This window comes from Scleropages formosus, chromosome 24, assembly GCF_900964775.1.
Source record: "Scleropages formosus chromosome 24, fSclFor1.1, whole genome shotgun sequence".
Lineage (NCBI taxonomy): Eukaryota > Metazoa > Chordata > Actinopteri > Osteoglossiformes > Osteoglossidae > Scleropages > Scleropages formosus.
Window position 1 is genome coordinate 21,505,299 of NC_041829.1, and position 12,157 is coordinate 21,517,455.

General features: G+C 51.4%; 1 protein-coding gene across 4 annotated transcripts in view; it reads left to right on the top strand.

Moving 5' to 3' along the window:
* Nucleotides 1-950: 950 nt before the first annotated feature.
* The window catches only part of phldb2b (pleckstrin homology-like domain, family B, member 2b), a 35,680-nt gene continuing 24,473 nt past the window's right edge, over nucleotides 951-12,157 (top strand). For all 4 annotated transcript variants that reach the window (XM_029248812.1, XM_018761236.2, XM_029248814.1 and 1 more), the window contains exons 1-5: nucleotides 951-1,371; nucleotides 3,674-3,748; nucleotides 4,021-4,144; nucleotides 4,529-4,711; nucleotides 11,587-11,706. In XM_029248812.1, the coding sequence (XP_029104645.1) occupies nucleotides 1,369-1,371; nucleotides 3,674-3,748; nucleotides 4,021-4,144; nucleotides 4,529-4,711; nucleotides 11,587-11,706 (505 nt within the window). In that variant the 5' untranslated portion in view covers nucleotides 951-1,368. The remainder of the gene's footprint in view (nucleotides 1,372-3,673; nucleotides 3,749-4,020; nucleotides 4,145-4,528; nucleotides 4,712-11,586; nucleotides 11,707-12,157) is intronic.

Below are 12,157 nucleotides of genomic sequence, written 5' to 3' on the forward strand. Positions count from 1 at the left end.
CTTCTTAACTGAGTTTAAACAAGCTTCCTCTCGCCGCCGCACCGCATTCCTTCTAAAAGCGAGGGAAAAAAGGCTTCCTGAGCCTCGACTGTGAGAACGTAGCTACAGGGCCGGGCACGAGTCGCGGTTTCCTGTTTACGCGGCGAACACTCGGCACGAGCTGCGCTGCCTCGCGACGTCGTCTCTCCACTTCACGTCCAGGTCCGAGTGGATCGGAGCTCGTCGTACCGACGGAGTTCGTTCGGTTCACTTTGGGCCGGAACGTCGACCCGGCGGTACGCTGAGGAATTGGGCAAATACTGTAACTGTAACGACCCCGCGTCACTGTCTTAGGAGGGAGTGTGTGCTTAATGTAAATAGTTGCATTATGGGAAATCTGTAAATAATGTTTGTAACCGCTGGGGGCACTTCGGGGGGAAACGGTGGGTTGACCGTGTCTGCCAGTGTGTTGGGAGAGAACCTAGGGGTGCTAGGTAGGCTGGTTGTAAGTATAGGCCTTGGAGGAAACGGGGTCATTGGACCGAGAGCATCATTTCCCTTGTGCCGGTGTTCGAATAGATCGTTCGTTATGAACGCTGCTTCCGCGTCCTTCTTCGCCCCATCCAAACCCACGGCGCTGCGCGCTACAATCCATTTATTTATTTAGCGCACACGTTTTTCTCCAAAGCGAGCTCTGTATGTCAGTGTTATCAGCCCACACACCTTATTCTCGAAGGTGACTTACGCTGCTAGATCATCCATACGTCAATGGAACACACACACACTATGGGTAAACCTGAACAGTATGTCTTTGGAGTGTGGGAGGAAACCAGAGCACCCAGAGAACACGCAAACGCCACACAGACTGAGGGGAGATCGAAGCCACGTCCTCTCGCACCACCCCGGCGCTGTGAGACGGCAGCGCTACTCGCTGGAATTCATATTTCGGGGTTTTTTTATTTTCGGAACGTTTTTCTGCAGTTTTTATTAGGAGGAATTTACATTCTGTTCCAGTTGGCAGTTCGTCCAGCGACCCGTTTCCTTCCTACGGCCCGGCTTTAAAGTTTACTGCTGGATACGTTCATAACTCTCCCAGCTCCGGCTGTCTGTCTGTCTGTGCGTGTGCGTGTGCGTGTGTGTGTGGACAACCTGTTGCTTTTGTTTATTTTCCAATCTCTCGCGATTGGACGTTCCGCTTGAAACCCCCCTCCACCCCACGTGTCCACGCCCCTCCCCTCGATTCCCTGTCCAGCTGTTGCTCATTCCAGCGCACGGGCGCGCGAGTCTCTCGTCGTACAGCAGCGCGAGCTCCGAGAAAAGTTGTCGGAAGAGACGCGGTGTCGCGTGTCGCTTCGCCTCTCGTGCGGATCATAACGGCGATCTTCAACAATGGTGAGTCACGCGCAGCCTGTGGTGCAGTGTGGTACAATGCCATGGTGCGGTGGGATACAGTGTGGTACAGTGTGGTACAGTGTGGTATCCCACTGCACTCCCCCCCCCCATCCGGTCCGGTCCGGGATCCAGTAGCGCAGATCCTCCGTCAGACTGGAGACAAAGGCTGTTTTGTTGTTGTGGTTTTTTTCTGTTCCTCTTGTTGTTTTTTTGGTTGCCCACCGTGTTCCTTTTGACGCTGAGATGAAGAAGCTCGTCCAGGTCAAGTCCCGGCAGGATGGAAGCCTTGTTGTGTCTAAGGGGGGGATCACGTGGCTGCAGCTCCATCAGAGCGTGTAAGTGAGGATGGCGCGGGACACGGAGCTCCGGGTGGAACGTATAAGGTGGATCTCCTCCCCCCCCCCCGGACACAATCCGTCCTACGCTACGAGAAATGAAACGGTAAAGGTGTCCAAGCGTTACTGTCCTTGCCTGTTCTGGGACTGCAGAACTTACGTTTCGGCCACGCTGGAGCTTCTGAGTGCGGCGAGGGAGGACAAAGTTGACTTGTTTTTCATGCTTGTCGGTTCCTTACTTATTGAACGCAACGAGCTGGCGGCGTGATGAATAAAGACTAAGATGTATCCAGGGAGCGACACGCTCAGGTTCCAGATTGAGTCCTCAGGGTGGTTGCAGTCATGGCCAAAGTTCTTCACCTGGAAGTACGTACCTTTTTTTTCTGCAATGCGCTTAATTGTTGCAGTGAAGTATTCAGCTGCAGCTCTCTTCCAACACAGTTTTCATGCAGATGAAGAGACATGTACATATTTCATAGCTGCTTTTTCTGAGAGAACAATGTCACACTGTTGGAAAGGAGTAGTCCAGAGTCGGGGGGGGGGCGGGGGGGTTGTTTCCCGTTGGAATTGTTGGGTCCGGAAAGACTAAGCTTCCCCCCTCGGAAAGGAGTTTCACAGATGGGAGCGCTAGAAGTGCACTGAGCGGTGTGATCCCGCTAAACGCCCCGGCGTCCCCGGCAGTGACTTGTCCCGCTGACCACCGTCACCCCAGGAAGTGACCGGTCACAGTAAGGACAGTGACTTTGTGAACCACTCAGCATAGTTGTATTATTGTTATTTTCCTTCATGAAATTGGACACCTGTTGCAAAAAAGAAGCTGCGGATAATTGAGCAGCGCAAGAATGTGCATGAAAAGTACAGAAACAAAGGTCCAAGTGGCGGACAAACGTCCTTTCTGGGTGGGAGCCCATAAAGTGGGCTTTTTTTGCTATGGTTTCTCTAAGTGAAGGAAAGGCGATGGATGATGGATGTAGATATTTGTTTAAAACCCAGTCCAGCATAGTCCAGCACAGCACAGCACAGCCCAGCCCAGCCCAGCCAGTCTCGATGTCCTGCCCACGTGCTGTTTCGGGGCGACTCCTTTCTAATCATCACTGTGCTGTTGCCAGTATGTTGAAGCACAGGATCTGTGTTACAGCTGCACTTCAAGTTCCTCATGAGCATTTTGTGTCTTCTGGGTTTGACTGAGCTCTTTCTCTCATCCGCTGAACAAAACACATGACTGTCTCCTCTTGCCCGGTTGTGCACATCGGGCCAAACCAGTCAACCTGCCAGCGCCGTCATGACCCATCGTCCTCCCTGGAAGCAAAGCACACAAGCAGATAAGTTGATGGTTGTGCACTTTGGGGGGCAGGAAGGGGGCTTGTTGCTGTAAAGGTTCCTCAGGGCAACATACCTGTTGAGCACTGAAGGTGAAAGGGAAACAAACAAAACGGAGCCTACATGTACCTGCCTGCCTGAGGCTCTGATGTCTGTCCCCGGGCACAGCTAGCGTTTGCACACTCCATGAACATAGGTCACTGTCATCACTGCATCGTTCAACATAACATTTTGCGCTAGAGGAACAAACCGTTAGATCCGCTATGAAAAATATTTGGAACGTTAGAAATGTACAGTATATTATGTGATATCCCTCCGATGGGCACGTCTGTGGTTGAGCAAGTTTTTGCAGTGATCTCAGTTCATGTGGCCTTCGGTGCGCTCTCCCTCTGCCTCAAACACACTCTTCAACACACAACTCCACGCCATTAGCACACACACTCACATGAAAAATAGGATTCGTACCATTTCACGTTCTTCTGTGTCGCTATAAGACTCGCATCACGGATGGGTGCAGCTTTTGTTCCTGGCTGCACTTTCATAGCGCAGACGAGGTCCTGGCTCTGGAGACGTCACTCAGCCATTTCGGCGATCGGTATGATGTCCACGGTTGCCGAAGCTGAACCCGTTCCGCTCCATTCCAACAGGGCACGGAGTCAACTAGTCGCCCCGAGAGTCCGTCACAGCCGGAGTCTGACCGGCAGAGCCTGTCCTCACCAAAGGTAGGCCTGCCGTCTTCCCCCAGCTTGGCAGTAGTCCCGGAGCAGCCCTTGAGCAGCCCTTGAGCAGCCCACATACTCTGTGTTCTCCATTTAAACTTCCCCGAAAGCATGGACTGCATTTATTGCAGCTCCGTGCACGAACATGTGTAGCCCTTCATGAGTCCTGGCCCTCTTGTCACTCACCGAAACGTGTGTGTGTGTGTGTGTGTGTGTGTGTGTGTGTGTGTGTGTGTGTGTGTGTGTGTGTGTGTTTCACCACATGGTCCACACAGAGTCCACCCCTGGATCTCATTGACACTGGGAAGGGTCTCAAGGTGCAGACGGCGACACCCCATCTTGTCAGCTTGGGCAGTGGTCGTCTTAGTGTGGCCATCACCCTGCTGCCCCTCAATGAAGGTATGTATGTCACTTACTTCAATTCAACTGTTAACTTGATTACGTTCAAGGAGAAAATGTTAAACCATTAAATGTAGGAAATTTTTGAGCAATTATGAAAGGGAGACAGAAATGCAGCGCAGTAAAAGTCCATTGTGTTGAGGTAAAAAAAAAAAAAAAAATTGCTACGAAAAGTACAACTTCTCCAAGAATTTGCTTAAGTACAGGTGAGAGAGTAAATGTCAATTACTACCCACCTCTAGTTCCTGATCCTGGGCAGGTGCTCCAGATGTAGTGCAGCACATACAGTAGGTTAATATTGCAATAACACAGTAAGGAAGTAAACCCATAAGGGCTTACGCACAAGCAGATAGACCCCGCTGAGGCTCTGCTCGTGTTCTCCAGGTGTGACTCGAATCGGTCGCGATGACGCTCCTGTCCCCCAGGACATCACAATTGAGGGTCCTGGGATTGAGGCGGAGCACTGCCAGATTGAGAACAGGGCAGGTATCATCACCCTGGATCCCTGTGGAAACTTGTGTGCCCTTGATGGAGTCGTGGTAACCAAACCCACCCAGCTTACCCAAGGTAAATGCACACGTGCCAGTGGAGAGACACAAAGGTGTGTGCACACATGCGCAGGAGGGAATGACGCACTGGGAATAAAAGGCGTACGCTGATACGTGCACAGACATACACTTGTCTATTTGCCACTTAGTACTGCTAAGGGTGGACGGACGCGGTAACACGGGAGCAGTCGTGCACGCAAGCAGTGTGAATGTCCTGAAACGTCCATGTAGAAAGCTTGCGGAAGGTAAGAGAAGAATTCTCCGTCTGCGATGGGTGTTTGGGCGCGCGGAAGCCGGGGACAGCGCGAACTGCGTGTCTTTCCAGCGGGGCCTGGTTTGGGACATCGGCGCACGGTGTCATTAGCGCCTCTCTACAACGGTGACTGCGGAGCTTGGCTACGTCGTGACTCAGAGCTTCCGACGGGCTTGCGGGGAACGAGATCACAAACAACACCTCCTTCTCTTCTCCTCCTCTGCTTCTCGCTCAGGCTTTTTCATTGGTCACTGAATTAAGTGTGTGTGGGAATGTGTATTGGTTTCCTTCCTTCTCCCGCCGGTTACTCACTGCCTCCCTGGCACATTCCGCTTGTGTGGTGTAAACACAAGACAGTCTGAGGGAGTGAGTAAGTGAGCGAGAGTGGTGTGTGTGTGTGTGTGTGTGTGTGTGTGTGTGTGTGTTTGTGTGTGTGTGCGCACGTGCGCTCCCCATGTGATTGCACTGCTACTATGTGTGTGTTGGTGTAATTGGTGCTGTAAACTCTCTGGCTCGTGCTATACTGTGCTGCTGCCCGCACACACGTCCCCTGTGCCCTCTGGGCTGAGCTCCAGCCGCAGCCCGACTGGTCCTCAGGGCAGGGAGCAAGAGGACGGCCAAGTGTCATTCCTGCTCTGTTCCCTCATCCCCACACCAGTGTGTCACTGTGACTGTATGGTTAAAAAATTAAATCAAAACAAAAGTAGGAGCAGCTCCAGCATTAGAGTTCAGCTCACACACCTTATTCACCAGGGTAACTTACACTGCTAGATGCACTACTTAGAATAGGTCACTCATCCGTACATCAGTGGAACGCACTCTCTCTGTCACTCACACACTATGGGTGAACCTGAATAGCATGTTTTTGGAGCGCGGGAGAAAACCCGAGCACCCGGAGGAAACCCACGCAGACACGGGGAGAACATGCAAGCTCCACACAGACTGAGTGGGACTCGAACCCACCTCCTCTCGCACCACCCAGGTACTGTGAGACCTAAACGTGTTTCCGACTTTGAACTTGGGAGAAGTCTTGCTCTGGAGAACATGGTGCCCGCAGCAGGCAGGTCTACTCGGCTGTCACTGTAGGAACTGAAGGCCCGAGACGCGGCGGGACGTGGTGGGACACGGTGGCGAAGGAGCGCTCGTGTCCCAGGATTGGCCCCGCCCAGTGACAAGCGCACAACGAACCCGTCGACTCTTTGAAGAAGACAGATGTTTTTAATGCTGTTCCTGTGCCCTGGGGTGACACTACAAATGAGCCAAGAGCTTTCTTTAAATTGCTTTTGCTCCATTTCGGGTTCCGTGCCATGATCAGTGCTGCAGCATCTTGAGTTGTTTTCTCACGCTTTACCACAATTTTTCCACCTCTTCGTGACCTCGTGGGATTTCAGTGGTTAAAGTGCCTTGGAGCCGAGAGCTAACGGCTCGTGCGCTCCCAGGGGGCCAGAACATATCGCTTACGTAAACAGACGAGCAGGGAAGCTGCCCTACCTTGTACTGGTTCCATTGCGTTCTCCTCTCCTCACCTCACCCCTTTTCCTTCGCTCTCCTCTTTTCCTCTCCTCTCCTTCTCTCTCTTCTCCTCTCCTCACTTCTCCTTCTCTCTCCTCTCCTCACCTCTCAAGCGCTTAAGCTCAGGTTGTCTCCACCATGACACCAGCATACCAACAGGTATGATGTGGCCGAGGTGCTTAGACAGCTGTTTTTCTGCTGAATTGTTGAGGTAATTCATTATGCGTCTGTGTTCATGTTCCTTTCAGGGTGTTTGTGGCAACGCCGCTGACACGTCACTCCTTTCCTGTCCTGCATTAGGCCTCATGAGTGCAGATACATGCTCACAGTTTAAATAGTTCCACACAGGACACATGAGGTCCTGTTATCCGTACTTAGGACCCCCCCACCACACACACCTTCAGGCAATGTCGTGTCAAGCTGTTTTTTGAGAAGTCGAGAATGTGTTTTGGTTTAAGCAGCTGGAGTGCAGCTGCACAGACAAGTGCTCTTGTTGCAGCGAGATGCCTTTTGTCTGTGGCTTTGGCTTCCATCGCTCTGAGTCCAGCAAATCACACACCGCCACTCGCTGCTCTCTTGATCTGTGTGTGAAAACTGAGCATCGTCAGACTTTGCCTCTATGGGGTGTTTACTTTTAAAAAAGGGTCTTTTAAAGGTTGGGGGGTGCAGTGGCACAGTGGGTTGGACTGGGTCCTGCTCTCTGGTGGGTCTGGGGTTCAAGTCCCGCTTGGGGTGCCTTGCGGCGGACTGGCGTCCCGTCCTGGGTGTGTCCCCTCCCCTTCCAGCCTTAGGCCCTGTGTTGCCGGGTTAGGCTCTGGCTCCCCGCGACCCTGTATGGGACGAGCGGTTCAGACGGTGCGTGTGTGCGCGCGTGCGCGTGCGCATGTGTGTGTCTTTTAAAGGTCTGGAGGTGTGTAGTGTGTGCTTCCCGCTGTCATCGCAGAGGTGGACCATGCAGACAAGCAGCTCTCTCACTCTCTCACTGAGATGTTTGAGCACAAAGCTGCTTTTCCTGGAGAAGGATGAGTGAATGATAATGTGAGTGGCACAAAAGAAGAAGAAATGCCCCCCCCCCAAACCCATGTGCCTGTTCCTTTGCTATCGAGTGAAGAATGTGGTCTTCACACACCACCCTCACCTGAACCTGACCAGGTAACAGAGACTATGGGGGGACTTTGACCTTTAACCCTCAGTGCACCGACATCCTGGGACGAAAAGAAGTGCGGCAAAGTAGATGTGGAAACAGAGTCTGTGGACTATGTCGAGATGTTACCACAGTAGACACAGCGTGGACACGTTACCTGTCTGCACGCTGCTAGCGGTGATTGATTCTCCAGCTTCTTTATCCACATATGAGAAATCAGTGCTTTTTCAAGTTCAAGTTTCAAGTTTATTGTCATAGATACAAGTACCATGTACATGTATCATGAAATTCTTCCTGAATGCTTCTCCGCAGACTATGGACAAAGACAATAGAAATACTGCACAAACAAAACAATGACAAACAAAAATGACAATGACAGTGAGTAGTGCGATAGCAATAAATAATGGTAACGGTAGTAACAATAATACCAGTTGACAGTCAGAGAACTCAGAACGAGAGAATGAGAATGCTTAAAGTGACAGTATAATTTACCAATGTGCTTGGGTGGAGCAGTCCAACTTTAGTTACTAAAGGCAGCACATTGGTTAGTGTTGTATATTCTTACAGCAGTGGGGTAAAAGCTGTTCCTGTACCTAGCTGTGCGGGTTCGAATAGACCTAAGCTGTTTTGCAGACGGGAGGGAAGAGAAAAGTGCCCGTGCGGGGTGACTATGATCTCTCATGATGCACATCATCTTTCTGAGGTAGCGTGTGGTGTAGCTGTCCTGTACTGTTGGTAGCTGTGTGCCGATGATTTCCTGAGCTGTTTTGACCACCCTCTGTAGGGCTTTCCTGTCCTGTATGGAGCAGCTGCCACCCCAGGATGTAATACACCCTGTGAGGACGGACTCCACAGCACACCTGTAGAAAGTGGTGAGGACTATAGTGGACATCCTGGCTTTCTTCAGACGTCCGAGGAAGTGGAGGCGTCGATGGGCCTTTTTGATGGTTGATGCTGTGTGCTCAGTCCAAGTGAGTTTGGCAGTGAGGGTGACCCTGAGGAATTTGAAGCTGTTGACCCTCTCTATAATGTCCCCTCCTGTGTAGATGGGTGCCTGAACCATATCCTATCCTATTTCCTGAAGTCAATCACCAACTCCTTAGTTTTACTGACATTGAGAGACAGGTTGTTGTCCTGGCACCACTCTGCCAGGAGCCTCACCTCCTCTCTGTAGGCCGTCTCATCGTTGTTGGTGATCAGACCCACAATGGTGGTATCGTCAGCAAACTGTATGATGGTGTTGGAGCTGTGACTGGCCACACAGTCATGTGTGAACAAGGAATACAGCACCGGGCTCAGGACGCTTCCCTGTGGAGTGCCAGTATTGAGGATCAGTGGGGAGGAGGTATTACTGCCAATCCGCACATGCTGGGGTCTATTGGTGAGGAAATCCAGGATCCAGTTGCACAATGTAGCACTCAGTCCTACCCCTAGTAGTTTGTGGATCAGCTTGGTTGGGATGACCTATAGTCTACAAACAATAGCCTTTCATAGCAGTTTTTATTATCCAGGTGAGACAGAATGGTGTGAAGTGTGTGTGTGATATTGCGTCTTCAGTGGATCTGTTGTGGCGGTAGGCAAACTGCAGTGGGTCCAGAGTGTCTGGGATGATGTCCTTAATGTGGCCCAGTACCAGCTTCTCAAAGTATTTCATTGCAATGGGGGTTAGTGCCACTGGGCGATAGTCATGAAGGCAGCTCACTTTGTTCTAGGAACGGGGATGATGGTGGTGTTTTTGAAACAAGTGGGTACAGTTGAGCTTTTTAAAGAGCTGTTAAATATGTCTGTGAAGACAGCAGCCATTTGCTCACCGCATGTTTTTAAAACTCGCCCTGAAATTCCATCCGGACCATCAGCTTTGCGGATGTTGACTCGGCTAAAAGTTTTTCTCACCTGTGCCACAGAGACGGTGAGACCGGCTCTATCGTGTACTGTGGGGATTTGCAGCGGGGGGTCTTTGTTTTCGAACTCGAAGCGGCCATAAAACGCATTCAGTTCGTCAGGGAGAGACGCAGAGGCACCTGTTAATGACCGCCTCTGTGGTTTATAATTTGTTAATGTTTGGATTCCCTGCCACAGCCTACTTGCATCTTGGGTGCAGTTAAACTCTGATTCCACCTTCCTGCTGTATTCCCCTTTCGCGCTGGAGATGGATTTGCAAAGCTTGTACTTGCTCTTCTTGTACGCGTCCGTGTCTCCGGACTAAAACGCGCAAGTTCGTGTGCGGATCTTTTTTCGGATTTCGGCGGTTATCCACAGTTTTTGGTTGGGGAATGAGCGAACTGTTTTACGTGGTATGCAGACATTTACACGGTACCCGCTGAAGTCTGTGACTACTGTGGCATACTTGTCCAGATTGGAGGATGAGTTTCTGAACATGTCCCGTTCTACGGAGTCAAAGCAGTCCTGGAGCCTTTCCTCCGCTTCTGGTGTCCAGCGCTGCACAGTGCGCGTCACAGGCTCCTCTCGCTTAAGTTTCTGCTTGTAGACCGGGAGCAGCAGAATCGGAGCGTGATCTGACTGCCCGAGGTGAGGGTGTTTAAGCCTCTGGTGGGGCAGGAGATGTGCTGATGGTACTTGGGGTACACGTTCCTTAAATCGGCTTGGTTAAAGTCCCCAGAGATAATGAACAGTCCATCTGGGTTCTTGTTGTCATACTTAGTGACGACGTGGTACAGTTCGTTCAGCTGTGTGTGTTCCCTTGGGGTGGGATGTAAACTGCGGCCGTGAGCACAGCCAAGAGCTCCCTGGGCAGGTAGAACGATTGGCATTTGATCGGAAGGTATTCAAGGTCCGGAGTGCAGTTCTGTGAAATCACTTCCACATTCGTGCACCATGCGTTGTTAATAAGAAAGCATACGCCTCCTCCTCTCTTTTTCCCCGATGAATCAGTCCGATCTGCACGGTAAATGGAGAAGCCCTCGGGCTGGACCGCGTGGTCCTGCGTGCTGGAGGGGAGCCACGTCTCCGTAAAGCAGAAAACACAGCAGTTCCGTAAATCTTTTCGGAATTTAAGTCGCCCTCTGAGATCGTCCAGTCGGTTGTCCGGAGACTGAACGTTGGACAGGAAAATGCTGGGCATCGGAGGTCGTAGCCCGCGGCGTTTCACTCTCACCTGTACGTCGGCCCTGCGGCCCAGTTTCCAAGATCGCGTCTTCTGTGTGGTCTCAGATGGGATGTGGTCATGATGTTGTTCGCGGCAGAGCGAAGGTAGCGAGTTCAGCGCTCTAACGCTAAGAATTGCATGTAATCGCACTGTTTCATGTATTTGCAGAAGTGTCTGGCAGTCGTAAGTAATAAGAGAGTAAACTAGCGGGAGGAGTAGTGACACAAACAAAATAATATACGCTAAGCTAACAAGTCTGCAAGAAGAAGCAATCAACAAGTCAAAACTGTGCTGTGCCTTCAGTCCTCGCTTCTCTTTTTAGGGGCGCTGTATGAGTCTGGATCAGAATTTGTGCTTTTCTCTCGTAGTCCAACATCCGTGCTTGGATAAGGAGATATAGTCTGTGTGGGGGGTGGGGGTGTCAGCGAGAAATGTGAAATGAGGCATGCAGCTCCTTTTTTCCATGAGCTCTTTTTCCTTCTCTTTGCGCCACATCTGGGCCTTCCCTTCGCTCTCAGCTCAGTATCTCCGTATCTGCACCGCTGCATTCCTTCACGGAGGCCAGGGCCAAAGTGCTGACCGTGGAAGGTGGTCACGCTGGGCTCTTGAACGTGACAGTGAGGAAGATCCTCATCTCAGGAGGAGTCCTTTTCTCAATCGCTTTGAGATCACAGCTTCAGCTCGTTCATATCAAGCAATAGTCGGAATTATTGGCCATACATGTGTAGGCCTCATGCCACGTGTTACATTGGGATGTGCCCACTTTGCGTGACCTCTCATTTCCTGTGATGCACACATGCCCAGAGCTGTTCCTGACCTGTCCCCTGGACTGGACAAAGGAGCGTCCGCTGTTGCTTACTCGCTGTGCCTCTCCTGCAGGGTACACTCTGTGCCTGGGTAAATCCTACTTCTTCCGCTTCAACCACCCCGAGGAGGCCACCCGAATGAAGAGTATGCTCCCTCAGAAAAGTCCAGTGTCCTACCTGGGACACAGCTCAGGTGAGGTCGTAACCTTTCACTTCTACTCATACTCTACGTGCACCTCAGGTAATACCTGCCAAGATGAGCTCTGTCTCCAGGTCTCCAGGCCACCTTTACTCTTTAGTCTTTGTCAAATGTTAAGAATCGATTAAACGAGCTGCCCGCAAGGCTGCGGCACGGTGCTCGGTGAGCGCTGGACACATCGCTTTTACTGTACGTAGGGTTACTCAGCAAAGGGCTCCACTGATATCTCAGTGCCTGTCAGGGGTGGACAGGATGTGCAGTTTGCTGGGTGTCCAAACTTTGCCCTTGGCACATGCCTGGCGTGGGCTTCATGCAGCACTTGCAGGTTCTGTGGCCATTAGGCTGCGAGCAGTTAGTTGGTCCCCCTGGAGGACATTTATGAGCTGAGTGTGTGGATTTGGCAGAAACAATCTGCGAGACGCAAACTGGTGAACTTCCATGGTGC